The following is a 26,537-nucleotide window of genomic DNA, read 5'->3' as shown; positions in this document are numbered from 1 at the left end:
GAATCTCGAAAATAATTCTTTCAAATTTTATATAAAAATATTCTTTCACGTGAAAAGAATCATAATGACAAAGCGTCTCTTCTTCTTCTTCTTCAGCCAAAACGTATGTACATTAATTCCTCTAATAGTTTGCTGTTTCATAAAACTAATTATTAATCACATATTATCAAAATAAGAGTTTTCAGAAATAAAATCATTAAGTGGTGAGAGCCATTAAATCAAATCAAAAGTGGAAAGACGCCTTAAGAGTATATTGTGTTCTATGACTACTGTTGATTTTCTTACACGTGAGATTTGACAAGAACATAACCCCATTTTTTCAAAATAGATAACCTCTATATTGAAATGTTGAAAAGTTTTTTTATTACAAGTAACTATTTGTAAATCTGTTCATTAAAAGTGTATTTTATAGTTGTTAAATCAGAAGAATCCTATAAATCGTGTGAGTCCTTACTCAGTGATGAGTGTGAACATCTGTATCATAAGAAAGAAATAATTGTATAACTCCAGAATGGCATCATTCGATCTTCAGTTTACTTCAAATCCAAACAGCATAAAAGGTAGGGTTATAAGAAGAAAAAAGAAAGTGGAAACTAAAGTTGCAGGACCTACTAAATCGTTGAAAGCTTTGTTTGAACCAAAAGAAATTAAAACTACCAATACCCAATCGGAATCACAAAAAAATCAGACTAAACCTAAGGAAAATCAAAGTGAGAAAATTTTCGATAAATCACAAGAGAAACCTAGTAAACACATTGTGGAACGTAAAGACAAGTCGAGTGAAGAACCCATAAACAAACCAGAACGTAACCAGAGTGCACAATTCGTGAAACGTAAAGATTATCAAAGGGAACAATCCTTCAGCAAAACTCCAGAAAATGGGGATGGAAAACTAGTTAAACGTAAAGCGAAAAAGGATAAATTAGCAAATGCAGCTGCTGCAAGGGAGGGTTCCAATCCCAACATTGGTGCTAAACATGAGAAATCAGACCACAAACTTTTTTCGGAAAAGAACAAAACCAACAACATTGTCAATATACGAGGAGTATCTGTAGTCGAAAAGGTTTTCAGCAAGGGGGGAAAGTTTAGCGATTTACAGATTCATAAATATGTAGTGTCAAATTTAGAGAAACACGGTTTTAGTACATTGACGAAAGTGCAAGAGAAGGCTATTCCAGTTGTTTTGAACGGTGGTGATGTGTTAGTTCGTTCCCAGACTGGTTCTGGAAAAACCTTAGTTTATGCCATACCTATTATCGATGCTTTACAAAGCATTACCCCGAGACTAGATAGAAATCAAGGGCTCCAAGCACTCATTGTTGTGCCAACTAGAGAATTAGCTGTTCAGACACATGAAATCATTTTGAAAATTTGTGTAAGTATAGATTTGAAATGTAATATTTGAACATTTTTAACGATATATTATTTTACTTTAAGACTTTCCAATGGATAGTTATCGGTCATCTTTGCGGTGGAGAGAATAGGAACACTGAAAAAAATAGGTTGAGAAAAGGTGTACACATTCTAATAGCTACACCCGGTCGTCTTCTCGATCATATTTTACACACTGCTTCATTCAAAACGAACAATGTGAGATGTCTGGTCCTCGATGAAGCTGATAGGCTTCTCGATATGGGTTTCAAGAAGGACATAATCAAGTAAGTTACTTTTTCGATACTTTAAAATAGAACTCATTATTACGATTTATTCATTTTCTTGTACCTTTTTTAATTTGAAATTCACTTCTAGAATTGTGGAAATACTAGACAAATCGAAAAAGGATGAGGAATATGACCCAATGGCAATGTTAAAGGGTGAATCTGCAGAAGAAACCGAAGAATCTGAAACAGACTCCGGTTACTGTTTAAGAAACCCTAAAAGCAAAAAACGACAGACAATTCTCTTATCGGCAACCCTAACAAAAGGCATCGCAGAACTTGCGGAGTTCATGATGAAAGAACACACCTATGTTGACGCTCTGGATGATTCTTCGAAGCTCAATCCTGAACACATGGTCATACCAAGCACGGTGAAACAACAATACATGATAACCTACGTTAAACATCGTTTGTTCACTCTGTGTTCGATATTCGTGGCTAAGTCCAAACAAAATTGTAAAATTTTAGTGTTTATGGCTACGAGTCAGATGGTGGACTTCCATTACGAACTGTTCTCCAAGTACTTGAGGGTAATGCCGGTGAATAGGGGTAAATTGAAAAGTGGGAATGTCTTGTTGTTGAACGAAGGAATAGACTCAGACGACGAAGATGAAGAAGTTATGGATGCTCATTTCTTCAAGCTGCACGGTTCCATGGAACAGGCTAAGAGGAAGGAGCAATTTTTAGGTTTTAAGAAAGCTAACCGGGGGATTTTGTTGTGTACAGTAAGTCTTGTTTTGTTTATTTATGAGATACATGCTTATATTTTAATAGTTTCGTTTTTTGGATGATGGGAATATGTTAGGGTGAATGTTCTTTAGCAGTTAGTTTGATTAGTTCTGTGAAATTCTTTTTCCTTATATTTTGGCGTTGACTCTGACTTGGCTGGTTTTTTGGTCTAATTGAATACCTAAGTATTTTTTTAATGGGGAAGGCTTTATTTTGTTATGTTTAATTAATTACAATTGCAATTTCAATTGAATCTTAAAGATAATGTACTTATAAAGGGTTTTTTATTAGGAATAATACAATAACATGTTGTGTTCGATGAACGCAGCCATAATATTATGATAGTGGGAGTCAGGATAGGTATTTTTTCATAGGTTATGAGACTTTGACAATCGATGTCAAGTTGAAAAAGTATTAGTTTTCTCTTTTATGGGTCCACTTTTTGCATAGACCTAGATAAGTTTATTTATATTTATTGTTAATGTTAGTACAGACGGAACATAATACCCATGACCTAACCTGTATTCAAAACCTGACCTCCATGATAAAATCTGCTCTCAATTTTCACAATACAGGTTAATTTCAGTTTGACAGATAATATATTGGCTTACGATCAAAGGAAGTTGGATTATACTAGGTCTACAAAGATTGGTCTACATTCGAAAGAAGGTTTAAGTCATATAATATAATTTTTGTATGAAATTCTGGGGTTTTGGATTTCAAAAATAGCATGCGTCAGAAATCAATTAAATTTTGAGATTTCAACTGAAATTAAAGATTATGTTAATTCGTTGATAAATGTTAATGTTAGTATGGCAGTGCATTCAAATTAGATTTGGGATAATAAGATAAACTTAATAAATTCAATTGATATCCTTTTTAAAAGAGAGAGTTCGAAGAAGATGGGTACTTCTGTTATTTGATTACGATCAAATCAGCCGTTATTCGCCTCACAAATAAACGAAGCATTTATTCCCGCCATTGTCGATATATATTTAATGCTTTTCCGATTCGATCTCTCGTCTCAGCGAGGGGCACGAGTCTCGTCTCGGTCCTCAATAGAACACATGTTTACAACAATTAAAAGGATATCGGACAACTCCGGTATCGTGTTGTGAAATTTCAGTTGTTCCCTGATTGGAATATATTTAAGTGGATTGGAGCTAATGAGAAATTACACATTTTGTTGTGCCTTGAAATCGATCCTAACAGATCGATAATGAATTTGAAGATCGTCTTTGTCGGTAGATGTGTGTATAGAAGCGCTGATGCCGCGATTGTGAATTTTTTTAGTTTAAAAATATTCACGATCTCGACATTCGAAGCTTGCAAGCGCTTTGATTGTGCATAGATTATCGCTACACCACATTTTCCAGAAATATCCATAGCTGCATCCCTATACAATTCAATTGATGTAAAAATTGAAACCTCAAGATGCCATCTCAGGTTAGAATTCGTACACCAGGCAATAAAGCGTTTACAAACGTTAACCAATTTTTTGTTTTCGAATGAAGCTCATTTTCACCTCAACCTTATCAAAGCGAGGAATAACACAACAATCAGCTGGCAAGGTTATAGCATCAGTATTCTGGGATGCGCATGGTATAATATTCATTGATTACCTCCAAAAGTTCCAGACTATCAACAGCAATTATTATATAGCGTTATAAGATCGTTCAAAGGATGAAATCGTTAAAAAACGGCCCCATTTGAAGAAAAAGAGGTGCTGTCTCATCAAGACAATGCGCCGTGTCACAAATCAATGAAAACAATGGCAAAATTGCATGAATTGGGCTTCGAATTGCTTCTGCATCCACTGTATTCGCCAGATCTGGCCCTCAGCGACTTTTTCCTTTTCTCAGACCTCAAAAGAATGCTCGCTGGAAAGAAATTAGCGCCAATGAAGAAGTAATCGCCGGAACTGAGGCCTATTTTGAAGCGAAAGAGAAATCGTACGACAAAAATGGTATCGAAAAGTTGGAAGATCGCTATAATCGCTGTATAGTACTCGAAGGCAACTAAGTTGAATAATAAAATTGAATTTTGTCAAAATAATGTGTTTTACTATGGTAGATCGAGGACTTTTCATTTGGTCTGTTATACATATAGATATTTTTAACGCACTTATTTAGAATCAATCTCATTCTTATTGGACCAGTGAGTCAAATTCCTATTTCGATCAACAATTATCCTATTCTCCAATATAGAAATGAATCTTACTTTTTGTCTCGAGACTCGTCATCAGTAACCCTGGGAACTGAACCTATCTCATTCCTCCGGTCTTTTGTCCAGATAAAACGAGAGTCTATAGACGCAGTTGATTATGGTAGCAAAACGTTCTTCTTCAACAAAGACCGACCTGAGGTTCACGCTGTTACAGACCCAACCACCTGCAGTTCTCAATCACATTCGTTTAAAATTTCGGACTATTTGAAGTCCCATTTTAATCTGTTCGCGCTACTGACTACCTTGCCGCGAAGAAAATTCTTGGGTGTAACTCTATAAAGAAAGCACTCAACATGTATTTAACTATTATACAAACTGCATATTTTTCAGGATGTTGCCGCAAGAGGTATAGATGTACCAGAAGCGGACTTCGTTATACAGTATACTGGACCTCAATCAGACGAAGATTATATTCATAGAGTCGGCAGAACTGGAAGGGTGAACAAAGCAGGTACAGCCCTCTTATTCTTGACGCACGAAGAACAGGAGTACGTGACGCATCTCCAGAAACATAAAGTCTTGTAAGTTAACGAAATATAAAAGGTTGTTATTGATTTATTTTAATTCTTGGTCATTTCTAGCTTGAAAGAAAGGGATCCCAAGGAATTCTCTGGAGATCTGTGCAATCTGATGGAAGAACCAGTACCGGAGAATGCAGCCTTGGCACTTCAAAAGAGATTTGAAGAGGCGATTTCAAATAATAAAGAATTGCACAAATTGGCTTGTTTTGGTGAGTAAATATTCATTTTTATGGTTTTTATGCATTTATTAGACATAAATGAAATAATATTATCAGAAAATATAATTTCTTTACCCAACAATTTGACTTATATTGGATAACGAAATATTTTCAATAGAACTTATAGAGGGTTTTTTTTTAGAGCTATAGAACTTTAAATTGCATTAAAACAACGATGGATTATTCGATTGACATGAATTTTATTTATCCGCAAGATAATCTTGTGGCATTACATTTTAAATATGATTTCTGGCATATGACCGCCACGGCTGGCTCGATGTAGTCCAATCTGGACGTCCAATTTTCGATGACTTTTTCCAACATTTATGGCCGTATATCGGCAATAACACGGCGAATGTTGTCTTCCAAATGGTCAAGGGTTTGTGGTCACCAAACGTGTCTTTCAATGAATCGATTGTGGCACGAGCTGTGTGACATGTTGCGCCGTCTTGTTGGAATCACAGCTCCTGGACATCATGGTTGTTCAATTCAGGAATGAAAATGTTAGTAATCATGGCTCTATACCGATCATCATTGACTGTAACGTTCTGCCATCATCGATTTTGAAGAAGTACGGACCAATGATTCCACCAGCCCATAGAGCGCACCAAACAGTCAGTTTTTCTGGATGTAACTGTGTTTCGACATACACTTGAGGATTAGCTTCACCAAATGCGACAGTTCTGTTTGTTGACGTAACCATTCAACCAGAAGTGCGCTTCATCGCTAAACAAAATAAAATGGACGTAGTGCGCGATAGGTATTCCGCACAGAACCATAATTTTCGAAATGAAATTGCACTATTTTCAAGCGCTGTTCCGGCTTGAGTCTATTCATGATTAATTGCCAAACCAAACTGAGAATAAATCATTTGACACCTGTTAAATCGATCACCATCTTGAACAGTAATGCCAACTTAAAGTTATATACCTCGAAAAAAAACACCCTATATAATCTTAACATGTTTCTCACCTAGGGCAAACAAATAATCTTTAAAACCTTTTTTCCATTTTTCTTCATTACAAGTTTCATTCATCGTAGTAAGTTCTTGTGCAGTTTCTTCTTAAGAGTTTGTTGTATTTGTATTCTCTCCATTGTCTTTTACTTTATATTTGCTTTAATTTTGTATTCTAATATAACTTCAGCCACAGTACTGTTAATTGTTCACCCAAGAGCCATATTGTGGTAGTTTTCACTATTTCTTCTTCTTCTTCTTCCCCTTTTTTTAGGCTCACAGCGTTCAGTAGAATTATTGCTTCTTTTTGAATTCTTACTTGCAATTTTTTTAATTATTGAGCTATCTATGGAAGATTACTCAAAATGGTCTATTTTCGAACTCCCTGTTCTTAGACGCGCAAAATCTCATAAAACTCCCCCAAAAATGAATCGCTTCAGGTCGGTCGAAGCAAAAATAGCAAACCTTTGTCGCGAAATTTCCAACCTTTTTTTTATTTCCCGCCTCCTCATAGTTCGAATAACCATCGATTATAACTTTGAAAAGGGAACATCGACCCCATACAAAACTGAGTTTAGACGCCACAATGCCGTCCCGACGCGCAAGAAAATCGCCTGACCGTAAATGACGTCCGGACCATTTACGTCTTTCATCTGACAATCTCGAGTGGTTTTCCGTGTCCGGTTTGAGCTTTTCAACGCGCCCGTAAACACATTAATTACCATCGGTCCTCCGGTACGTCGACGTCTATTAATTAATTTCATAGAGGGCGCTGCTGATGAATGGTCACGTGATGAGAAATGTCGAAAAATGGTGGGAAAAGTGGTCCAGAGACCATTTTTCTTCGGTGGGGAAATTGAGCTTTTATACTACTAGGTTTTTCGACGTATACGATCATTGGGCCCGATATTTTAACATAACCTCAATTCAAAATATGATATCAATTCCTTCTGGCACATACAAGTATGGTAAATACATTCGAAAAGACGTTATTCCAGAGAATACTCATGAAACGGTGCAACAATCATTAGCGTGATACTATTTCGAATAATCGAGTGTTCTCTTTCAATGGCTGAGCGGGGATGGTCATAGTTGCAGCCTGCAGGGTCTGCTCTACCGCTGCGACTTGATTATTGGTCGCTCTCCAACCGTGGGATGGGTTACGACAATTTTATTCCACTTTATGCGAGAAATTTATCTGCGACAATGAATGACAAATAATTTCCTCTGTGTAACTGGGTTCCTATGTTTTTTTTCGCCAAAACTCTTTTGAAAATAAAGTAAATACTACGAAAGTAAAGAATATAATGGAAAACAAAACCTGTGGTTGTTAGTACTCGGAAAAAAAATGTCAAAAGCTCTCACAAAGATGTACTCATAAGAGTTTTATAGTTAGACAGTAGGTTTCCTGTATTGATCTAGAAATATTGAGTATCTGAGCAAAGTTTAAAGAATTTTGTTGTAATGAGTCTTAGCCATAATTAACACGACTTATAATTCTGCCAACATCAATTCATCCCTTATAATACCCGAAAAAATATTGTATTGAAGGCATCTCGAGAATTAAAGTGACAAGTTTATAGGTTATATAGAACTGTCACTTTGTATTTTGCGGTACCGTCATTTTTGTGATGTATTGATAAAATCTTCGCTTCCTCGAGTCATTAACAATCGTTTTTTCTTTCTATTCAGCCTACTCCTCGTGGTCCAGATTCTACAACACCTATCCAGCCAAACTGAGGACGATTTTCAATTTCCAAAAGGTCAACTTGGGTCACTACGTCACCAGTTTCGCCATCAAGGACACTCCTAGTTCCGTAGCCAAGGTCGTCAGGAGGCAGGTGTCCAACGTCGAGCCGAAGAGGCTCAACAAGAAGCTGGCGACGCACGAAGAGTAAGTATATCCTCATTTTGGCAGTGACATCTGCACAGATAGTGGGTTATTCATAATGAAACCTCTCATTGGAAAAATCTTTACTACGAATTCAGGGAATTTGATCATTCCTACATTGACAATTCCTACAGTTAATAATATTAATATTACAAATAATTCAATTCGATTTGGAGATCAGCAAATTTTTCAACGTTAAATTGGTAGTTGTGAATAGTCGGTATATAACAGGCCAATTGAAAAGTCCCCTGTCTACCATAGTAAAACACATTTTTTTTTTGCAAAAATCAATTATTCAACATAGTTGCCTTCGAAGGCGATACAGCGATTATAGCGATCTTCCAATTTTTCGTTACCTTTTTTGTAGTACGATTTGTCTTTCGCTTCAAAATAGGCCTCAGTTTCGGCGATTACTTCTTCATTGGCGCTAAATTTCTTTCCAGCGAGCATTCTTTTGAGGTCTGTGAACAGGAAAAAGTTGCTGGGGGTCAGATCTGGCGAATGCGGTGGATGCAGAAGCAATTCGTAGTCCAATTCATGCAATTCTGCCATTGTTTTCATTGATTTGTGACACGGCGCATTGTCTCGATGGAACAGCATTTCTTTTTCTTCAAATGTGGCCGTTTTTTAACGATTTCATCCTTTAAAGGATCCAATAACGCTAAATAATAATCGCTGTTGATGGTCTGGCCCTTTTGGAGGTAATCAATGAATATTATTCCTTGCGCATCCCAGAATACTGATGCCATAACCTTGCCAGCTGACTGTTGTGTTTTTCCTCGCTTTGGGTTCGGTTCATCGTGTGCAGTCCACTCAGCTGACTGTCGATTGGACTCCGGAGTGAAATGATGGAGCCATGTTTAATTCATTGCTCTTAAACAGCTTCAAAAACTGCTCAGAATCATTATCACGTTGTTGCTTTTGATCGATTGTGAGCTCGCGCGGCACCCATTTTGCATACAGCTTTCATATGTACAAATATTCGTGAATGATATGATGTACACGTTCAGATAATATCTTCACAATGTCTGATATCTCGATCAACTTCACTTTACGGTCATTCAAAATTATTTTGGGAACTTTTTTGATTTTTTCCTCGGTGACAGCTCTTTTGGGCGTCCACAGCGTTCGCCGTCTTCGGTGCTCATTTCACCACGTTTAAACTTAGCATACCAAACAAAGATGGTTGATTTTCCAGGTGCAGACCCGGGAAACTCTTCATCAAGCCATTATTTAGCTTCAACTGTATTTTTTCCCTTCAAAAAGTCATGTTTTATCAGCACACGAAAACTTTTTTTCTTCTCTTTTCAAATAACAAAAGTAGCTACACTCGCAACGCAATATCTGACAAACTAATGGTAGGACTGCTGTCAAATTTTGACACGTATCGTTTGAATGTTGGTACTAACTAAAAATCATATGGATTTACTACTATCACCGCCATCTGTACATCAGACCGGGTACTTTTCAATTGGCCATAGATCCATCATCTGTCCAAAAAACCGTAGATCGATACCCGCCGCAATCCTCTTGTACGGTCGCGTGGAAACGCGCAAATTGTCCATGAAAAATGGGCTCGACAAAAGTTCATACGCGATACGCCGCCTAAAAAATAAAAAAAAAAACGGGAGGTTATTTATGTGTTTAAGGTAGCTCTTTGTGTGCGCGCCATGTGGCGGACGAAGGCATCAACCGACCCGATTCGGTTTAACGCGATAATGACCCCGCATTAATCAACATCCCGGGGAGAGAGAGAGAGAGGGAGCACCTATCGCGGTCTAATTGCGTGCACGCCAATTTGCCGGGCGGCGGCCATCATTTGCGCACCACCACCGAGGCGCGTACGGAGATCTCCGGCCGATGTCAAGATCGAAAACGCCGCAAATTTTAAAAAATAAGTTTATTGATATTCACATAGATAGGTACTTCATGTTGATGCATCTAATAAAGGAGTTTTCAATAAGAGGTTTCATCCTGAACAGCCCACTATCTGGGCAGCTGTCATCTCTTGAAATGTCATCTTTGACATCTGACTACGCCATTGCTAAAAAAAGGCGTAGATATTACTTGTCAAATGTCAAAACATGGTGGGCTATTTGAAAAACCCTTTATTACAATACCATATTGCTGATGTATGTTTCTGAAATTTGTATTTAGTTCTTCATTCTTATTGGCTATCACTATTAGGCCAATTGAAAAGTCCCCGGTCTGATGCACAGATGGCGGTGCTAGTATTAAATCCATATCGCTCGTTTAAAACTACAACGTGTCACAATGGCATAACTCGGTTTTGAGTTATTACCACCATTTTATTCACCGTACTCGAATCTATTTAGTGCAAAAACGTGGTATAATTTAAGCCAATACTGACAAAAGTGTGAGGAAAAGAGAGGGCATGTCACGTTGTAGCGCTGTCTCGTTCGGCAGCTAAGCTTATTTCCACACCGCGCCACCTCAGTGCGACAGTGCAGTGCACATGAGCAGTTGCTCGAGATTTAAGACAACAACGTGTCACGACCTGCATGACACCTTTTTGTAGTAAAGGTAAGTTATTTTATTACTTATTTATTTTATTCTATAATGTGTTACACTTTTTATGTCGCATTTTAGCATTAATAGAATAATTGATCGTACTTGTTCATCACTTTAATAACACGTTGTTACTTTGAAAATGACGAAAATAAAATTGGTTAGTGTTAGCATGTCACGTTGTATGTAATTAACTTTTATACTTATTTAAATTCACACAGCGTTTATAACAGGATGTCGCGGTACATCTTTGAAATGTTGTTATTGAATGAAGAAATTCATCATCTTGTCACATTGTTTATAATAATATTTTACTAATAAAGCTTTTTTTTTCTTTCAAGATGGGGTCACGATCAAGAAGAATATTAGAAATGGCGAACGAAAATTATCATCAAGATGAGGAAACTCTAGCAAAGCGTCGGCGTAGTAATTCTTCTAGCAGCTCCAGCTCACCTAGAAGCTCAGGTGAGGAATCTTTCATCGAATATAGCGACGATTCCGTTAGAGACCCGAATTTCACTGTCAACAAAGTAATAGAAGAAAGTTCAGATGATGAAGAAGCTTACACCTTGACAACTCTGACTACAGTACCTCTAAACGAATTATCACAAGACTTAATAGATAGTGCAGGCATAGAAAATTGTGTTTCCAGTTATATAGACCAACTCATAGGTACATCTGAGGATCCTATTATTGCGGATTTAATATGCGATCAGGAAGAAAATAAAAACACACCACAGGATGACGCTCGTGAAGACGCCGTGGCCAAGAATATTGAAATTAAAACAAATGAAATTACTCCGACAAAGAAGGGGAAGAAGAAACAAAGACGAGAAGAAAAGTGGAAGAAAAATATCGCGAAAGAACTAAGAAACACCGGTAAATCCTACACTTCCATCAGGACTGAGAAAGTTGTGCCAGAACGTCAAATGAAGGAGCCTTGCAAAGATAACTGTTCATTTAAATGTCAAATCAACTTTACCATAGAACAGCGAAAACAATTAAATGAAGATTACTGGAATTTGGGTAGTATTGAAAAACAATGGACGTTTCTTGCCAACTCTACCGAAGTTATCGTTCCCAAAGTTCGATGTGTGAAAATAGACTCTGAGGGTAACCAGATTCCATCCAAGCGTGAACATGTCAATGCATACTTTTTTATGTCATCAGGTAAAAAAATTAGAGTGTGTAAGTTATTTTTTAAAAATACATTGGCCATCAACAACCGTCCTATAGAGACAGCCCTGAAGAAAAAAAATAACAACACAAATATTGCTACAATGAAGGATAAGCGTGGATCCCATGGAAAGCAACCAAAAATTAATGAGGATTTGAAGGCTGGCGTATTATCCTTTATTAACGCTATACCTAAAATAGAATCGCATTACACCCGAGCTAATACGACCAAACAGTACATTGATGGTAGCAAATCGGTAGCTGATCTGCATAGAGATTACGTTGAACTATGTAAATCTAATAATGCTCCTTACACGAGTTATGCCATTTTCTATCGCATTTTCAATCAGGACTTTAATATATCGTTCTTTACGCCCAAAAAGGACCTTTGTGATACTTGCGAAGCTTACAAAAATAGCTCCGATGAAGAAAAAATACTTATGAAGGAATCCTATGATACACACATTCGAGAGAAACAACTTTCCCGAATCGAAAAGGAAAATGACAAGAAGAAAACTGATACAGTGGTTGCTGTTTATGATCTGCAGGCCGTATTTCAATGCCCGAAAGGAGAAATATCCGTATTTTATTATAAATCTAAATTAAATGTTCTGAACCTAACAATCTATGACATACAGCAAAACCTGGTTGAAAGCTTTGTTTGGGACGAATCCAATGCGAATAGAGGAGTGAATGAAATAGGAACTTGTGTCTTTAACTATCTACAAAAGGTTTGCGGAGCTGGTAAGGATTTAGACATCATTTTTTATTCAGATAATTGCCCTGGCCAGCAAAAAAATAAATTCATGGTCGCTATGTACTTATTTGCGGTACAAAAATTTCCAAACTTAAAATCTATCACACATAAGTTTCTCATTAAAGGGCACACACAGAATGAAGGTGATTCTGCACATTCACAAATTGAAAGGCAGGTGAAAAGACAATTGAGAAGTGGACCCATGTACACTCCAGATGCCTTTATAGGTGCAATAAAAGCTTCTAGAAAGAAAAGCTCTCCTATTCACGTTACAGAAATATGTTATTCAGATATTTATGATTGGAAGGATGTCTGTAGTCAAATGAGTTTGGCTATCAACAAAGATGAGAACAACAAGTCTGTTAAATTGGCAGGTCTTAAAGTTATCATGGTTCAAAAGTCTGAACCACGAGCTATTTATTTCAAAACATCGTATGAAGAAACAGAATTTCAGAAAGCGGTTGTGATAAGAAGGAAGAAGGATATAGACGTAGAGGTTAAAAGGGCTTATACTAATAAGCCGGGATTGACTGACAGCAAAAAAAGAGACCTTTTAGATTTGGTTAACAAGAAAATGATACCGTCGTATTATAGGACATTTTTCGAAGCACTTTAATTCGTTTATAGAAATTTTAATTTTGTTATTATTTTTGGGGGTTTGAAAATTTGAGATTTAGATATCTAATCTTTATGCTAAGTACTTAATAAAATAGGAATTGATGCAAGACAACATCATGCATATTTTCAAAATAAGATTACCTACCTACTTCTAAAGTTAATTTTGACACTGATACTGTGATAAAGAGAAGTGAGATTAATATTAGTGCCTAGTTCTGTTCCTCAAAAAAGGTTGATTGTGATATTTCTTTTTCCTAGATCTGTTATAAATTCTTAAATAGTAAATATACCTAAGTTATTATGGTTGTTGTAAAAGAAGTACCTACCTAATTATAAGTATAAACTATGTACCGAAGCTGCCTTTATAAACATGTTTTATAATTAAGTAAGTGTTATAAAAATAGTTAACGTTACCCTAAGTCAAGCAACTTGTGATACTTTAGCAGTACATTTCGATTGAAACCTTTGTTTTGTTACAAATTTTGTTGTATACGATATTATCTATATTTCTTTAATTCATAATACCAGTTCAAATTATAATTATTAGAAGTAAGATTGTCTAGACTGATAATTAAGGTTTCAATTCAGGTACAAAAAACGCTATTTACTTATTTTTGTTATATCTGTTTGCTTAAGACTGATTATAAAACTTGTAAGTTCCACTTCAAAAATAATGTTTTTTTTTTCAATAAATACTCTTATTATAATTTCAACACAGTGTTATTATTCTGTACCACATTCTGAAATATCTTTATTTTATTACCTACAACGTGATATACCCCTATGTCAGTCAGTATGTTCATTATTTTCATAGGAAGAACGTGACATGAAGGGACTTTTTTGTTTAAACTATAGTTTCATAAAAAATATATGCATAAATCAATGAAATTTTCGCTGACATTGATAGTTCATTAGTGAAATTTGAAATGGGAATAAAAATCTTTTTTGTTGCTATCTTACTTTAAAAGTTATAAGAATATAAAAGTTTCAAAGTCATTTTCTCAAAATTCCAGTTTTTCGTTGTGCCACGTTGTAGTTTTAAATGAGCGATATGATTTTTAGTTAGTACCAACCTTCAAATGATACGTGTCAAAATTTGACCGCAGTCCGACCATTAGTTTGTGAGATATTGCGTTGTGAGTGTAGCTACTTTTGTTATTTGAAAAAAGATGGAAAAAAGAATTTCGTGTGCTGATGAAATATTGCTTTTTGAAGGGAAGAAATACAGTTGAAGCTAAATTTTAGCTTGATGAAGATTTTCCGGGGTCTGCACCAGGAAAATCAACCATCATTGTTTGGTATGCTAAGTTTAAACGTGGTGAAATGAGCACCGAAGAAGGCGAACGCAGAGGACGCCCAAAAAAGGTTGTCACCGAAGAAAAAATCAAAAAAGTTCACGAAATAATTTGGAATGACCGTAAAGTGAAGTTGATCGAGTTAGCAGACATCTTGATGATATCATCTGAACGTGTACATCATATCATTCACGAATATTTGTACATGAGAAAGCAGTGTGCAAAATGGGTACCGCGCGAGCTCACAATCGGTCAAAAGCAACAACGTGTTAATGATTCTGAGTCGTGTTTGAAGCTGTTTAAGTGCAATAAACCTAAATTTTTGAGTCGATATGTGACAATGGATGAAATATGGCTCCATCATTTTATTCAGAAGTCCAATCGACAGTCAGCTGATTGGACTGCACACGATGAACCGAATCCAAAGCGAGGAAAAACACAACAGTCAATTGCCAAGGTTATGGCATCAGTATCCTGGGATGCGCAAGGTATCATATTCATTGATTACCTCCAAAAGGACCAGACCATCAACAGCGATTATTATATAGCGTGATTGGATCGATTAAAGGAAGGAATCGTTGAAAAACGGCCCCATTTGAAGGAAAAAAGGTGATGTTTCATCAGAACAATGCGTGTCACAAATCAATGAAAACAATGCCAAAATTGCATGAATTGGGCTTCGAATTGCTTCTGCATCCACCGTATTCGCCAGATCTGGCCTGCGGTGTCTTTTTCCTGTTTTCAGACCTCAAAAGAATGCTCGCTGGAAAGAAATTTAGCGCCAATGAAGAAGTAATCGCCGAAACTGAGGCCTATTTTGAAGCGAGAGACAAATCATACTACAAAAATGGTATCGAAAAGTTGGAAGATCGTTATAATCGCTGTATCGCCCTCGAAGGCAACTATGTTGAATACTAAAATCGAATTTTGCCGAAAAAATGTGTTTTACTATGGTAGACCGGGGACTTTTCAATTGGCCTGTCATGAACCGTCAATGTTTAGCTGAGAGTGTTTTAGGAAAAAATTTATTATTATTAGATTGTTTCGGTAATATTGAGGTTGTAAAAAATTAACTATATCCCGTGTTTTGAAAAAAAAAAAACATCGGCTGTATGCACCAGCCGTGTCCTGCAATTCGCATATCCACCAAAGAATCCGCCCCGCGGCCACGCTTGCCCTAAAGCCAGATGTACACGGCAACTTCCACAGCAATTTATAATTCATTGTTTCGAGATCGTTTCGAAAAATGTAAAAAAAAAATAATAATAATAAATCTAATAACGACGAGGCCCGTTCTACCCTTTTTATCGGCCTCTGCCGGCTCGCATTCGATTAATCACGCGCATTCATTAATTACGCTCACCCCTGATTGCGGCGGGGGGGGCAGCAGAAGAGGGTACGGGTTAAAAATGCGCCAACCGAAGACATTCCAGGAGCTACCGGTCGGTCTCCGTCGCGGCAACGTTGTCAATGGACCGGTAAGACGGTGTTATTAAGGTCGGCGGTAACGGGTGTAGGCCGGGCCTTATTTGGGAAAGTGAGACGTAACAATGGCAGGCTGATTTTCGGATCATTGGATTTAATGGAAGGATAAGAGTGTGAAGAAAAATTGGTGAAATCGGAGAGTTATCGCTGAAAGATTCTGAGGGGAATATAGGTTATGTGAGGTTAGGTTGAGGAAAGATATGCGAAGGCGAGTTTAGTAGATAGAAGTTAATGAAGATATTTTGTTGGTGCTTTATATGCTAACTTAAATAGTCTATCTTGGTAGGAATAATTTTCAATTGAAAAACGCGTGCTTATGTAATCGATGAAATTTTCTGACCAGAAATTATGTTTTGCCCTTCAAAATTTCATTTGCAATATAAAGGTCCACCTTTCGGTGACTTTTCTCACATTTTTATATGTTGTAGATCTCATGATTCATCAAATGTCTTCATTGCAACACCGCTTCAAATTCAAGCGTTTCAGAAAATAAAGCTAAAAGTAACTTTTCTAAAATTTCAAATAGCCATTATGACCAAACTTTCTTGGATATTTGTAACGGGTGTTTATTTTTCGAGGTATATAACTTTAATTATTACTGTTCAAGATGGCGACCGATTTAACAGCTGTCAAGTGATTTATTCTCAGTTTGGTTTGGCAATTCATCATGAATAGACTCACAACTGAACAACGCTTGCAAATAGTGCAATTTTATTTCGAAAATAATGATTCTGTGCGGAATACGTATCGCGCACTACGTCCATTAGCGATGAAGCCCACTTCTGGTTGAATGGCTACGTCAACAAACAAAACTGCCGCATTTGGAGTGAAGCCAATCCTCAAGTGTATGTCGAAACACCGTTACATCCAGAAGAACTGACTGTTTGGTGCGCTTTATGGACTGGTGGAATCATTGGTCCGTACTTCTTCAAAAACGATGATGGCCAGAACGTTACAGTCAATGGTGATCGGTATAGAGCCATGATTACTAACTTTTTCATTCCTGAATTGAACAACCATGATGTCCAGGAGCTGTGGTTCCAACAAGACGGCGCAACATGTCACACAGCTCGTGCCACAATCGATTTATTGAAAGACACGTTTGGTGACCGCCTAATTTCACGTTTTGGACCTGTGAATTGGCGTCCAAGATCTTGTGATTTAACACCGCTAGACTTATTTCTGTGGGGCTATGTAAAGTCATTGGTCTATGCGGATAAGCCACAAACCCTTGACCATTTGGAAGACAACATTCACCGTGTTATTGTCGATATACGACCACAAATGTTGGAAAAAGTCATTGAAAATTGGACGCCCAGATTGGACTACATCCGAGCCAGCCGTGGCGGTCATATTCCAGAAATCATATTTAAACTGTAATGCCACAAGATTATCTTGCGGATAAATAAAATTCATGTCAATCGAATAATCCATCGTTGTTTTATTCCAATTTAAAGTTCTATAGCTCTAAAAAAACACCCTTTATAAACCAAATTGACTATAAGTTCATTTTTCATATAGCTGATTAAAGTTCACTGTAGAGAAAAATGATTCTTACACACGCAGAATCAAGCTCTTCAGTGATTTCAAAAAAATTGGACGCTGTACTCTCATTCATTTTCAAATATTTTGTGGGATGTCAATATCAATTACGATTTATGATGTTAACATCTCCTGAATGAAATAGTATAGCTGACGATAAATATAATTTCATCGACCCATTTATTTGTACGGACCATTTAAATGATCAATTCCATGTAATTTTTTCGCTGAATGAATGTATATTTTATTGATTGTCTTAAAAAAGAATTAATAGATAATAAAATAAATAATTATAAGTCAATATTGACGATTCCACTAATCTTATTTGTGATTGCTTTCAAAAATTTTAAATAAAATCTCTTTCCAGTACTAATGAGCCAAAGAAGAACCTGAAAACACAATCACAGAAGAGGAAAATCAAGTCCATCTGTTTCTCTATTTCGGAAAACGATAGTGGCCTACAGTTCAAGAAGAAGAAGAAAAACTGATTGATCGATAATTCTTCGTAATAAATATTATCATATATGTGAATAAGAATTTTATTTATTTAAATATGTATGGAAATTGTTGTACATAATGACATTTTAAGTAATGATTGAATAAAAAGTTTAAATAGAAAGTGTTTTTTTTACTTCCATTTAGCTTACTCAATCTATATTTTCCAAAGCTCAAAATCCCTCCAAAAAATGAGGTTAAAAAAATTCTTCCGGTACCGGGAATCGAACCCGAGCCTCCTGGGTGAAAGCCAGGTATCCTAGCCACTAGACCATACCGGATTGTTGTAAGCAGTGCTATTTATAGGAGTCTTAACTGTAAACATGAATAATATTTGAATTTTTCTAATATAATATCAACGATTTGACGAACTTTGAATGGACATCACAATTTATACAACTTAATTTTTTTTCATTGATATTATATAGTGTGAAGTAGGTGTCATATTCGACACAAGTGTTTTCTGATAAAGGATCCACCTAAAATAAACATCCGTGATAAGTTTCAACACGATCTTTTCTCCAGTCTAGGGTCACCTACTGATAGTGAGATATCATACATCCGTTGAGAGGAATAGGCCCATATGTTAACTGCCAAATGAATACCTATGATATAGTTGTTGAATGAAAATGGAACCAGAACTTTCGTATTTCTATGAGGCGTAAGTTCTTAAAAATTTCATCAATTTGGTTCCCACGGAACTTAATCGTTTGTTCAAGATAATGAAAGTAGGTGCATTCAGTTTATTTTGATTACAAATGTTTTAATCGCATCCTACACATGGTAGATGTTATTATCTTTGAAGATGATTTTTAAATACTAATGTCCATTTCAATTTTTTAATAGTTGTGAGTGAACCTCAGTGAAGTGAGTTTCAAATTTTATAATATTGAATAGCTGTGATATAATTGCAAAACGTGTTCTTTTATTTTTGATGAACAAAGAGAAGTTTATTCATATGACATAGGTACATAATTGTGGAATGAAATAAATAATTTTATGATTGGAATAAAATCACAAACATTTTTTCATTTCAAGAAGATAGAAATCTTCTACTTCGTGAAATTGAACATCAAGAAATTTTCTCTTACAGTCCTGATTCTGGAAATGTTTATGTTGTATATGATCTAAAGAATATTCCTGCTGTTCTCAATGTCGCCTTTTCTGAAGAGCACTTAGATATGACAGCTCTGAAGGATTATATGTGGGGTAAGCAAATATTTTCAAATTTCCAGATTTTTGAAAAAAATTATACAGGATGATGCGAAAGTAATGAAAAACTCTGTTTACAGGAGATCCTATAGAAGAGGCTCTGGATAAAGCACTGAATGAAGATGCAGCTCTTCAAAGGATTTCTCTGGCTTACGAAGATCTCCAAACCTTTCCTAAAATGATACTGGAAAAAGTTGCCGATAACACGAAAATTCTAGATATAAGCCACAACAATATAAAGTGAGTATAGCAAAGCGATATGGTATTTCAGTTTCTCTCCAAGTCGATTTTCGTATAACAGAGACTTTTCCTTCCTGAGCAAAATGACCAAACTGAGATCTCTCATATGTGATCACAACCGTCTCTATGCCGATGTAGAACTGCCATATATGCCCCAATTGGACTTACTTTGGATGAACAATTGCGATGTAAGTGTTGATTTTTTTTATTTCAAAGCTTTTTGATACGCATTTAATGTTTTAGCTCAAAGAACTGTTGCCGTTTTGTAAAACTATCCAGAATTCTTTTCCCAATCTGAAATATTTGTCTCTGATGGGCAATAAAGCTGTACCATCTCTTCTAAGGGGAGATAAAATATACGACAGTCAGCAATACAGGTAAATACAATTTATATTCTTGCACATATAAGTTATCATTGGAATACCTAAGTTGAGCCAATTATTTGCAACTCTTAACTCCCAGAGTGTACAAGGTGGGCAAATTTTCGATGTTTTAGCACTACAACTTTTAAACCAGAGGAGATAGACAAAAATCTGATACCCTATTCTGGATTTTTTTTCTGAGAAACTAACAAGGGTAAAAGCATTTTTGACCATCTTCTTTTGTTTTCGAGTTATAAGCGAAAATTGGAAAAATGGCGATATCGAAAAACTTTTATATCTCCGCTAATACTGATGATAGAGCTCCGAAATTAAAACATTATACAGGCACTTTTTTACGTAGAATCCAGTAGCGTGTTCGTCTTTTCAAAAGGGTCTTCAATTACGAAGCTATGACCCAAAGTTATGTTTTTTTAAATAGGAACACTAGATTTCTGTGCCATTTTTTGAACGCTTAATTTTTCCTGATTTCAAAAATATATAACATCGTATGGTTTGTATTAATATGAATGATAGAAAATTTTGTAGAAATTAGTGAAAAGCATAGAAATAATCAGATTAACGAAAGGACACTGCTCTTGTTATAGAAAGATATATATAACAGTTGAAACCATAGAAATATTGGGACTCTTAGATAAAAAAAGGTTTTTGACCATTTTCTGTTATTTATTTTAATACAAACCATACGATGTTATTAATTTTTGAAATCAGAAAAAATTAAGCTTTCAAAAAATGGCACAGAAATCTAGTGTTCCCATTTGAAAAAAACATAACTTTGGGTCATAGTTTCGTAATTAAAGACCTTTTTGAAAAGACGAGCACGCCACTGGATTCAACATAAAAAAGTACCTGTATAATGTTTTAATTTCAGAGCTTTATCATCAGTATTAGCGGAGATATAAATGTTTTTCGATATCGCCATTTTTCCAATTTCCGCTTATAACTCGAAAACAAAAGAAGGTGGCCAAAAGTGAATACTACCCTCGTTAGTTTCTCAGAAAAAGAGATCGAGAATGGGGTATCAGATTTTGTCTTTCTCTTCTGGTTTAAAAGTTGTAGTGCTAAAACATCGAAATTTGCCCACCCTGTACACAAAGAATACAGAAAGAAGTGAAGCTTTAGTCAGTAATTTATTTATGTTTTTTTTCCAGGATTTTTGTAATATCTCTCTTTCCCCGACTGATTCACTTGGACGAATCCAGAGTGACACCTGAAGAAAGAGAAGAAGCCAATAACATCAAGTACAAATCTTTGATGAACAAATATCTTCCTTCAGCCGGCAACTATCTGAAGAGGACCACGGAAAAACTAGAAGGATTACTCAGCAGCTCTCCATCAGGATTGAAAGTCAACAACATTGTTTAATTTATTAATTACTTAAGAATATTATTTATTACCGAATGGATATAAAAAATTTTCCACTATAAATACCTATACCTACGTTTCTCAATTTTTTTTCGTATGATTCGTGTGAGAAGTGTACCTAGAAGATTTGTGGTTTCATGTCAATGTTGATTGTTCTCATTCCGCATTTGAATATTACACTTTTGAAAAGGTAGACTCGAAATCTACAAAGATGTCAAAATCTTTTTCTTCCATCGATTATTCTAAAGGTTCATCATTGCGAAAAATGAACGAAAATCACTTCAAAGACAGCAATTCTAATTCAGCATCGCTCTCACCGAATAAATTTCGATCAAAACGCGAAAAAAATGTGAAGCAATCAGGTGCTGTCAGCAGTAAAAAAGCAGGAGTCATTTTGGCAGCGCGATAGGTTATTAAAAATCAAAGAACCCTTGTTAAAAAGTAATCATCTATCAGTGAACCGTGAAAAATTCAAATTAAGTTGATACCTCCTCGGAAAAATATTTTCCTTATGGAAATTTCATGTCTTTTCCTCCCAGTAATTTACCTCCACTTCGTTGGTGGTGAAACACTGGAATGGAGATTAAGTTTTCCGCTGTGATATTGGGAAATTTAAAATATAGTATGATACTTCTAGGATGTTATTTCCACGTGCAATGGAAGTAGGTATTGATAAATTTTTGGAAAAATCATTTTATCGACTTCCACACATTTCAGCTCAATTTGATGAAAAGTTTTTGAGCTGAATTGAAAAAAAGTTAATTTTTTGTTTTTAAATATTCAATGAATTTTTGTAAAGACAAAGAATCCAAATTAGCAAAGACATGGAAACAGATGCTTAATTATTGAGACCTAAAATCTAACTAGAAAATACTGGAATGCTGATAAGTGATTTAATATTTGGTATTTCCACCCCTTGCGTTAATTACAGCCCAGCAACGACGGTTCATACTCAAAATGAGTGATCTTAAAATGTTCTGATCTAATCCTTCCCAGAATTCTCTGAGTTGGATTCCTAAGTCATTAAGAGTAGCTGGATGATATTCTGAACTTCTCAGCCTTCTATTGAGGTTCTCCCAAACCTGCTCAATCGGATTGAGATCTGTACTTCTTGCTGGCCATTCCATTCGAGAGACTTCAACCTCTTCAAGGTACTCCTGAGTCCTGAACGATGCGCGCACGATGGGGTCTGGCATTATCGTCCATAAAAATGAAATTTTCACCAATGTATGGGGCAAATGGCACTACATGCTCTTCAAGAATGTTCCTTATATACCTATCAGCATTCATAGCTCCATTATCAACGACCACTAGATCTGTGCGAGCAGTCAAAGATATTCCACCCCATATAATTATCGATCCTCCCCCGAAACCAGTAGTATTCAGGAAATTGCACTGAGTATATCTTTCATGTGGACGTCTGTATATAAGGGAACGTCGATCACAATGGTAGAGGCAGAATCTAGATTCATCTTTGAAGAGAACTCTTTCCCAATCAGCCTCTTCCCAATGGATATGCTCTCTCGCAAAATCCAAACGCGACCTTCGATGGGCTGGGGTAAGAGCTGGGCCTCTTGCCGCGACATGAGGCCTTGAATCATATTCTCTGAGGCGATTTCTTATTGTCTGAGTGCTAATTTGCACCCTATGAGTTTGCTCAAGCTGATTTTGAAGGAGGCGAGCGGTTGCAAACCATTGTCTCAACGAAGAAACTCTCAAATACCTTACGTTCTTGAATAGCAGTTTTTACCCGTGGTCTACCCTGTCCTGGTCTTCGGGCATTCATACCTGTCTCCCTGAATCGCTGCAACATTCTGGACACACTTGTATGGGAAACTCCAAACCTTTCTGCAATTCTTGTGTATGTCCACCCTTCTTCTCGCAAAACTACCGCTTGGGCACATTCCTCTTGGGTCAAATTGCGTGTTTCGCGTTGCATATCGCTCGAGTGTAGAAAATCAAACGAAATAAAAACTATTGATCACTAGAATTGATCGAGAACAACTGATTTCAGAATGGAGCCAATACATTCAAAATCTGATAATCTCATCTTTTTTTATTCCTGCTGGGAAAAAACATCTGTATTGAAGAAAAACGTTGAAAGTGGATAACATATGCATGCATAATTCTGATAAAAATAATAATCAGTGAGAACACCTTCAATTGTAGAATAAATTTGAGATTTCCATAATGTGCGTTAATTTTTTTGCGCAATGTCATTTAGACTTTTTTTTCGAAATTTATTGCGTTGCCAACAAATCAGAGATATTTGGGCAGAATGACTTAATATTATAGTATTTTGTTGAATTCTAACCACAATTGCAAAGTACCTAGAGGGGTGCATACTGATCCAACCCCCTTAATGTCATAATCCAGTAGGTTATGTGTGTTATTCGAAGCTAATGGATGAACATATTAACATGGTTATCTCCTCTCAAAGTCCTTCAGAGGGAGGTCTTAGACATGTAGCAGCTTTGATGTGATATTTTGGTTAGTTAGTCCTATCTTAGAACCCCCTACTGTGCGGGTCTCTCTGTAACCGTGTTACCAAATCACCCAGCCGACATTCTAATAAGGGGGTGAACCCTCCATATCTAATCCAGTTAGGGCTGACAATGCCTATGCATTCATATCAGAGGAATCAAAGCAGATGCGATTTTATTGGCGATACACCCAGTCACGAATTTACGTATTGTATTAATATGACCCAATTTGCTTCAACTTTCCTAATGAAGACATGTTGCGGTAGAGGGTACGAATGGCAAAGTGTTCCTGGAGTTTCTAACCCTCATTGTTACTATTATTATGAATTTTTATTTTTTTCAATCGTTGACAAGTTAAGTAAGGAAAAGGAGTAATAGAACAAGTTAGGAACAATACTTTTCTAGAGTAGTATCAAAGTAAGAAACCATAACTATTGTGCGTGCTTATAGGCTATTCACTTCCACATTTCAAAAATCGACAATTTGACATAGTTACACAAATCTTAACAAAATAAAAATAGTTTTTTTTGTCTCCATTTTAATCTGATAACTTCAAAGAATAATTTTTTTTAACCCTTACAAATTGAAAAATCAACTATTTAAACTAGCAGGAAAGTGCGCAATTCTTTTGAATTATTGATAAATATAATGGTGGATGCATTATTTTTCCGCCAGCACCTACTGCACGCAGGCAACCAATGTTACAGAATGCGCGTTCGATGTGTAGAGCAGAGCGCCTCCTTCAAAATGTAATACGTTTTTTGAAATAGATAACAACTGGCATACTCCTAGCTGAACTGAGAAGAATTTGAATATTTCCACTGCATCTCTAACAGTTGCTGGTTCACAGAAAAATTGTTGAAACCCATTCGGCCCAAAGAAATGATGATCAGCTGAACGTCATATTTGACAATTCTCAATAACATAAACATGACGTGTAAATGTATAACCTACGTCTAGAATTGTTTTCCTCTTGTTCAACTTGATTGCAAAAGTTGAGGTTTACAGGGTTGGAATATTTTATTTTGTGTTTTGAAATTTATTTATATACCAGTCAAAATGGTTTTGATGACAATGATTGCTAGGATAGCTGACGGTTTACCCCTGGCAGCTACAATGCAGGAAGATGAACAGGTTGGTTGATGGAGTATTGAATCTGGGCTATTTAATTTGACTTAATTCTGCTTGTAGAGCGGTAGAAACATTTTAGATTACCAAAACCAAGCCAAAATGCTCTTTAGGAAATTGGGACCTCAATCACCACCACGATGCACAATAGAAACAGGGCCTTACTTATTCCAGTAAGAAATGAAAGTCGTAGATTTATTATTATCTAATTTTTTGTTATTTCAGCTATCTAATAGAGTTTAAAGTTTGTTATTTGGTTCTATGTGAGAAAAACTATTCAAAGCGATTGGCTTACTCTTATTTGGAGGATATTGCACAAGAGTTTCATTCACAATATGGAAAGAGAGTATCAGAGGTTGCACGACCATATTCCTTCATAGAATTTGACAATTACATTCAAAAAGCGAAGAAAATTTTCACTGATTCAAGATCGAGACGGAACTTGAATGCTATAAATAATCAATTGCAAGATGTTCAACGAATTATGGTCCAGAATATAGATGATGTTCTTCAAAGAGGAACCATACTTTCAGAATTAGATACCAAGACACAGAATCTATCCATTCTAAGTCAAAAATACAAGAAAGATGCAACATATCTTAACACCAAATCTTTTTATGTCAAGCTTGCCGCTGGTGGAGTTGTATTATTGGTATTCTTCCTCTATTTCTGGGTCTTGTAGAGGGCATAACTGAATCACATTCATAAATGGTTACTCTGGATTATATTGGGTCATAGGTCTACTTAGAGACATAAATGAATTACATTAAGCTGAATAATGCAAGAAGTATTATTGTGAGCATGGTTGAACCGCAAAAAGTTTGTAAATTTAAATTATCCAATCTACAATTTTGGCATAATACCCTGTAAAAAAATTTGGTGATTCGATTTAGATTTAATGCTTATTTGTATTCGTAATTATTCAACATGTACATACCTATAAAATTTTTATGAGTCATATTTCGTTTCATTCTTAACGTGAATATTATCTGATATTTAGTCAGCCAATTTAACTTACCATTCTTTTTATTGGTGGGAATGAATATTATTTTTTTGAATATATGTAGATAACTTCAATACTAGTGGCGATACCTATTGCTGAATTTTCAAACTGAATATAATCAACAGATGTATATTACAAAAACCTATAACATTTATTACGCCACCTGTTAGTGAATTTCTGAAAGATACAATAGTGAAAACATCTATATATAGATGTCACCATACCTTTGTAGAGCCCTTTATTTTTAATAGAGCCACCTATTGTTGAATTTTCACACTGATTAGTCTGGACATTTTTGTATAGATGGCGCCAAGCGTTTTTTCGTTGTAAAAAAACTTGAATTTCTCCTTCACCATTTATTAATAAATTTACTGAATATTATTCAGAGCGACATTGTATAGATATGGCTGAACTTTTGTAGAAAACTTTCACACTGGTGCTGTTTTTCTCAATTAAATATTGATGGAATTTGAAGATAATTTTTGATTAATTGATTGTAAACAGATCAATAGATTTAAGAAAAACCAAAATGAAATTTGTATTAGTTCCTCAAAATATTCAAGCCTAAGTAAGATTTTTTTCAAAATCTTACTTGTCAAATATTTTTACACCTGTGGGTGTTTTCTCGCCC

General features: G+C 35.8%; 3 protein-coding genes and 1 non-coding gene across 6 annotated transcripts; 3 read left to right on the top strand and 1 right to left on the bottom strand.

The window, feature by feature from the left end:
* Positions 1 to 288: 288 nt before the first annotated feature.
* Positions 289 to 18,219, top strand: LOC123674974 (probable ATP-dependent RNA helicase CG8611). Its single transcript, XM_045610170.1, has 7 exons — positions 289 to 1,375; positions 1,438 to 1,658; positions 1,750 to 2,383; positions 4,944 to 5,134; positions 5,195 to 5,343; positions 8,000 to 8,201; positions 17,968 to 18,219. Exons 1-7 carry the CDS (start codon positions 512 to 514, stop codon positions 18,086 to 18,088), a joined length of 2,382 nt encoding a protein of 793 aa, XP_045466126.1. The 5' UTR covers positions 289 to 511; the 3' UTR covers positions 18,089 to 18,219.
* Positions 18,220 to 18,304: 85 nt separating this feature from the next.
* On the bottom strand, positions 18,305 to 18,376 carry Trnae-uuc. The gene has a single exon. It is a non-coding gene; the product is annotated as a tRNA-Glu (tRNA).
* Positions 18,377 to 18,558: 182 nt separating this feature from the next.
* On the top strand, positions 18,559 to 21,368 carry LOC123674798 (leucine-rich melanocyte differentiation-associated protein-like). 3 transcript variants are annotated; one of them, XM_045609883.1, is made up of 6 exons: positions 18,559 to 18,756; positions 19,189 to 19,304; positions 19,388 to 19,547; positions 19,609 to 19,735; positions 19,791 to 19,924; positions 21,079 to 21,368. In XM_045609883.1, exons 1-6 carry the CDS (start codon positions 18,719 to 18,721, stop codon positions 21,290 to 21,292), a joined length of 789 nt encoding a protein of 262 aa, XP_045465839.1. In that variant the 5' UTR covers positions 18,559 to 18,718; the 3' UTR covers positions 21,293 to 21,368. The 3 variants fall into 3 exon arrangements, with proteins under 3 accessions (XP_045465839.1, XP_045465840.1, XP_045465842.1); XM_045609884.1 differs by having other exon boundaries at positions 18,564 to 18,823; XM_045609886.1 differs by lacking the exon at positions 18,559 to 18,756 and adding an exon at positions 18,917 to 19,062.
* A 3,316-nt stretch (positions 21,369 to 24,684) lies between these two features.
* On the top strand, positions 24,685 to 25,861 carry LOC123676403 (vesicle-trafficking protein SEC22b-B). Its single transcript, XM_045612283.1, has 3 exons — positions 24,685 to 24,909; positions 24,967 to 25,076; positions 25,129 to 25,861. The coding sequence occupies exons 1-3, from the start codon at positions 24,835 to 24,837 to the stop codon at positions 25,583 to 25,585; spliced, it is 642 nt and encodes a 213-aa protein (XP_045468239.1). The 5' UTR covers positions 24,685 to 24,834; the 3' UTR covers positions 25,586 to 25,861.
* The last annotated feature ends 676 nt before the right edge of the window (positions 25,862 to 26,537 follow it).

The sequence above is a fragment of the Harmonia axyridis genome, chromosome 3, assembly GCF_914767665.1.
Source record: "Harmonia axyridis chromosome 3, icHarAxyr1.1, whole genome shotgun sequence".
NCBI classification, from domain to species: Eukaryota; Metazoa; Arthropoda; class Insecta; order Coleoptera; family Coccinellidae; genus Harmonia; species Harmonia axyridis.
The sequence above is the reverse complement of the archived record's forward strand: the minus strand, read 5'-3'. Positions and strand labels throughout refer to the sequence as shown.